This window comes from Urocitellus parryii, chromosome 8 (genome assembly GCF_045843805.1).
Source record: "Urocitellus parryii isolate mUroPar1 chromosome 8, mUroPar1.hap1, whole genome shotgun sequence".
NCBI lineage: Eukaryota > Metazoa > Chordata > Mammalia > Rodentia > Sciuridae > Urocitellus > Urocitellus parryii.
This window is the reverse complement of record NC_135538.1, coordinates 96674530-96680529: the sequence shown is the minus strand read 5'-3', so window position 1 is coordinate 96680529 and position 6000 is coordinate 96674530. Positions and strand designations below refer to the sequence as shown.

General features: G+C 33.0%; 1 protein-coding gene across 1 annotated transcript in view; it reads left to right on the top strand.

Moving 5' to 3' along the window:
* Positions 1–823: 823 nt before the first annotated feature.
* The window catches only part of Gfral (GDNF family receptor alpha like), a 58568-nt gene continuing 53391 nt past the window's right edge, over positions 824–6000 (top strand). The window contains exons 1-2 of the mRNA XM_026398967.2: positions 824–845; positions 4511–4645. Coding sequence (XP_026254752.1) covers positions 824–845; positions 4511–4645 — 157 coding nt within the window. The remainder of the gene's footprint in view (positions 846–4510; positions 4646–6000) is intronic.

The window sequence follows — 6000 nt, the reverse complement described above, 5'->3', positions numbered from 1 at the left end:
AGCCTGGGTGGAGGGAGATGATGTGCTCTAGGCTTAGGTGAGGAAGAGCAGCATCAAAGAAGATGTGAGACAAACAATATCCCTCATCAGAGCTAGAAGAGTTGTCAAGTGTGAACACAGATGTAAATGATTACCTTCCCAGCGGAACAGAGGATTTCTGCTTCACTGTGAGAGATCATTTTTTTTACACTGTAGCTGAATTTGAAGAGTGGGAGAAACTGTGATTAAAGTGACAAAATTTCTAAACACACTGGGGTTTAGGGAACATGGAGCAAAACTTTCCTCATTTAGGAAGATGAGGTAAACCAGTCTTACACTGCGGGAACTTGAATTTCCTGTATTTTTTCAGGACTGCTTATGTCTTTTTTCCTTGAGCATGTCCTCCAACTACATGAAATCATTTCCATAACTGAGATGGAAACTGAGTGAGCTCAAATGTCTTGGAAAATCTTGGGTCGTATTGGGGAGATTTTTACACAGTTTAATATCCCAGCTGAAGGAAAAAAAAAAAAAAACTGCTTTCTCACGAATGTGCAGAGTATGTATCATTTCCCTTATTATTGGTTTGTGGGCTTTCTTGGAAGCATAATATCCAGGATTAGCATACTCAGGAGAATAATTGAATTTGAATATAATTAGGAAAGTTCACAGCTCAGGAAAGATTGGTGAGGAAATGGTGACATAGGAAGTTGACTTGAATTAGTAATGTTCTTAAGTACACAAGACAGAAGCTGAAACCTTATTTAGGACAGTTTCTGTTAGGACGTGGCTGGAATAAGTACATGTGCATTTCGTCCAGGTGAACAGCCCCAAGTCATCCGGCATGATAGTGCTCATTTTACTGGGTAAGTGAATGTCGCTTCTGGTTTATCTGAACTCATTGTAGTACTAATTATTTGCAAACTGAATATAGTCCCATATGACTTAAACTTAATGGGTTTATTATGTAGAATACCAATTACACGACACATTTATGTTTCAGCATCGTTCATCACTGACAGAAATGTACAGTTCTTTTATTTATTTATTTCTAACTTGATAGAAAATGAATAATGTAGGAATTGCATTAATCATTGTGGTTGTTTCTGTTTAATTGTACAATAATTCAATGACTTTGAGTTATTTACCAGGATTTTATGAAATTCATGTAAGTCCTAGAGTCTTTAAAAAGAAATGAAATCGTCCAGTATCTATTTACAAGTTGTAAGAAAAATTTTGAATTATTATCTATTTTATTTTAAAACTAAAAGATTTTAATTTAAAACACTCATTTTCTCTAATTTTAAAATATTAATATTACTAAGATTCATTTAGTAGAATAAAACAACACCACAGTAAATGCTTCACATTTTGATCAAATTTAATGACCTAAGTATGGAATTGCCTCTCCTATATTACATCCTATGACTATATTGTAAGAGGATGATGAAAATGAATTCATCTGTGTTTAATGTAGAATCAATAACAATCTACTTGTTTTGTGTGTTATTGGAGTTTTTCTATCTTCTCCAGTGTTGAGTGAAACTTGTAAATTAAATTCAGGAAAGTGATAGTTGTAATTATAGCTGGATAATAGTAAACAAAGCCAGGGTGTTTTCTGTTTACTCTAGGCTAATAGATATTGATGAACAAAAACATAAATGTGGACAAGAAAATAAAGAACTTTATTTCAAATTGTGTTAAACTTTAAAAGGAGAGTCAAACTAAATTGAGTCAAGGATAATTCAAGAAGGAAAGGAATCCTTAATATATTTTCAGTCTTTCTTTGTATAAATAACAGTTCTATTATGTGAGGCATTCTTCTTATTATTAATTTTAAAATAGAACCTAATTTTCACTGAGCAATTCAGGAGAGTTTTTGAAAAATCTTGAGTTAAATATAGAGTCACAAATTTTAAGAAGGAATAAGACATATTTTAGAAAGATAATTATGTTTTGGGTTGTTGAGGGCCAAATCATCAGTATGGTTTCCTTAATTAACTCAGTATTGTATTTGAGTGGAAGATATGAAAAATCATGTAAAATAATCAATTAAGTGTATTATTCAACCAAAATTTGAAAATGTCAAAGGAGGTGAAGTAGATTTAGGAATGATATCATGTAGAATTCATAAATTATCATTTAGCAGAGGTACTAGTGATGTTTTGATGATATATTCAGGATCATCACCTGTAAATTTCTTGAAGTAACCATTTAAAAGACAGATGATAAATGGCAAAATGACAGTTTCTTATAAGTTACATTTTTGACATAAAATCCCCATATGAAGGTTTTTGAAAACTGGATTAATCCAAGTAAATTTTCACCAGAATCAAAAACACCCCTTTTATCTAGGCTAGCCAAGTTAAGAGCACAGGGGTTTAGCTAGATGAGGTTGTTCCTGAACACTTGAAAATAATAGAAAGCTGACAATGTCGATTTCCACTCTAGCCCTCAAAAAGAAAAATGTCATGAAGCCACACCCATGTGCCTAACCTCCAAATGCAGTGACCCAGCAAGTAGTACACATAGTCAAATCAGTTGTCTTGGTATCTTCTTAGGAAGCAAGGTTTCAAAAGAGATAAGACAGCAGAAAAGATTTCAAGGCTTTACTTGAAGCCTATAACTCTATATTGTCACAGGTGGTTCATAATTAATATCATCTTTATAAATATTCAAATTCAAATGTGATTAAAATGTAGCTTAAAGTTAATACAACTATAACTCAATTGTAGTCTCCATGTTTTTCTATAAATTTATTAAGCAAGTGTTGGTTTGCATTGTTGTCAAATAAACTTGAATTGCTTTTATAACATATTAAATTAGCATTGGCATCTCTTGATTGCCTTTGGAAAACTTTCTGAAACCATTTCTCCTCCTCTAAGAATATCTTGTAAATATTTGGAAGGTGTTATTTTGATTAGATGTTATTTATTTATGTATTACTGACCTATAAACAACTGTTTTGTTTGAAACAACATGCATTTATTGAATATCTTGGGATAAAACTAAAAATGAACTCCAGTGCTACCCAATAAAACCCTAGAACTCAGTGATGAAAAGAAGCACATGAACACATACTAGAGAGAGGTGAAATCGACAATCAGGGAAATCTCAAGATTCTAGAATAACAAGTAAAGGATGTCAATTTAATTTGGGTGTAGGGAAAGGATGGTATAGCATTCAGAGAAAGATTCCTTAAAACAGGTAAAGATTATGGTCAATCTGAAAGGACAAAGAGAGTTATTTAGAAGAAAACAATTGAATATTTATAGGGATGACACAGTAAATCCTCAGAGATGTAAAACAGCATGGAACTTTTGGAAAATTATAAATTCTTGTGGATTTCCATATTGTGAGTGGTGAGGAATCTGGAACATGTCATAAGAAGCCACCCAAAAGGTCTAAGCAGAGAAATTACAATACTAGAATTGTGCATTAGGTAGATTAGGTGGTATAAAGAATATATCAGAATAAGATAAAACTGGAGGCAGACAGACCAATGAAAGTGTTAATCAAATGCTCTAAGTGAGAGTCAATTTTTGTAAGAAGAGATGTGCAAGAGTAAAACTGAGGATATGCAAGGAATTTATCACGAATGTAAGATTTCTGGTTTGGGTGCCTCTGATAATGGTGACGTTGCTTATGGTCCACTAGGAAATAGTGATGAAAAGGACAATGTTAGAGAAATTATAGTTTCAAACATTCAGATAGAGGAAACTATTTTCTATCTGTGGCTATAATATTGGAAAATATTGGTTTGAATCACATTTTTGAGAATCATTGGCCTAGAGAATTTTCTTTCTTTCTTTCTTTCTTTTTTCTGTGTGTGTGTGGATATGGTGCTTGGGCTTGAACCCAGGGCCTTGTGCATGTGAGGAAAGCACTCTACCAACTGAGCTATATCCCCAGCCTAGCCTTGGGAATTTAGTTCAAACTGAGAGAGCATAGAATTGTCCACAGAGAATGCATAAGATGAGAATGGGAAATGTCCAAGGACAGAACCTAAGTAAAAATACATTTTAACAGGAGATCAAGGTAATTCTAGGAGAGATTCATTATGGCCAGAATATATTGATTGGATAAATATCAAGACAATCAATAAAAGTGTTGCCAAAGAAAGACAATCCCAAAACAAATACATCAACAAAATGACTAATGGTCAAAAGAGGTCAGATAAAGTCTTAAATCTATTAAATTTGATATTAATGAGGTGATTAGAAACCTTTTAAAGAGTAGTTTGGATCAAATAAGAGTCCTAAAAATAAATAAGTTGAAAAATTCTAAAGATAAGTAGGTTGAAAATAGGTGGTGAGAATGAGAAGAATCAGTACAGACAATTCATTGAAGAATCTTACACAGGAGAAATACAGATCTACAGCTAGAGGGGAGTTTAAGATGCATTTCAGCCTTATAATAATTTTACCATGCTTTATTTTCCACAATTCTGCTCTTTTAATAACTTAGATTTGGGGAAAATAACCACCAGACTGCAACATCGCAAACTTTTGCTGTCTTCTTGTTATTCAAGCTATGAGACTAAGCTCAGAAAATGGATCTGCTTCCCACACCAATGTTTGTGCATATTTAAGAGAGCAATGCTTAAGTGATGCACATGGATGCAAACCTGCATGGAGAATAATGGAAGATGCCTGCAATGTTTCAGGTAAAACAAGTTGCTATAAATAAATTCAAATGATTTCTTTTATCTAAGATAAAAATGAGATTTGATATTTTCTTCCACAATTCTAGAAACTAAGTTAATCTTCATGTTAAGTATCTTACTTAATTTTGACATTCACTTAATCTACAATCCATCATATTTTGGTGAATTTCATTGCAAAAGAATATGATTAATTACTGACAGGCTCTGATTAACACTTAAGGCAGATTTATGCAAAATTAAAGATTACATTTACTTGTTTTATCAAAAAAATCCTCCAATGATATGTGTGCTTCTTAGAACCACAAATAAAATTCTTCAAATAAAATAGCATTCTGCTAATATGTCAATTTGTCAAGGACTAAAGAATAATGTTTGGGATAACCATTGCTATTTATTTGTACATTTATAATGTTTGTTCTTTATTCTTATAAAGTACACACTATTGTTCATTCCAGTTCTGTCAAGTGTCATTTAAAACAAATTTTAAATTTTTAAATTATACTACATTCCAAATACTTGAAGGGAGTTTCAAGAAATGAAGAAAACAACGATTGAGGGGGAAAGTCTTACTACATGGTGACTGCATATATAGTAAATGAAATTTTACCAAATCATTCCCTGAATGGGGAATTCCTCAAAATGAAAATTGGAAATTGGGCCCATTTTCCTTCTCAGAGTCACAAGACCTATAACAAGACTCAGTACTGGATGAGCAGCAAAAGAAACTTGCATTGACCAAGGGTAACAGAAGTGGGAAACAAACTAAGAAATCAATTTTTTGACCTGTTGGGGAGTGGAGAAAAGAAATTAGGGGAGAGAGAGGCTAATAAAGTGAAGGACATTTATGTCTTTTCCTGGAATAGGTGGAGACTTCTCAGAACTCAGGCACCATATCTTTTCTCTCCTTTTATGGTGGGGTGCTTCTTATCAGGGTGGCTTATAGATGTGTTGCTCAGTATGAAAATTAGATTAAAATGAAATTAGAGGTCTGGGGAATCACTGTGGCAGCCATCTTGAATCTGAATGGTTTTGGCTAGCCCACTGAAGAGGAGCCTGTGGCCTTAAGACATTCTGTCCTCAAACACAGACAAGATCAGGGTGGAAATTCAGCTAGGGCATGTAGGCAGTACAGTGGATAACAAAGTCATTATAGTAAGGCTCCATTCACACAAAATACACATATTAAACTGATTATACAGGGGGACATTGTCCTCGTAATGGCATGATAAAATTAGTTTTAAAATGCAACATTTTAACATAATGACAAATATAACCATCTTATATTATGGCTATTATAATATTCTAAATGCTGATGAATGTTGTGAAACATTCTGTAAGACAAATACTAAAGGGAA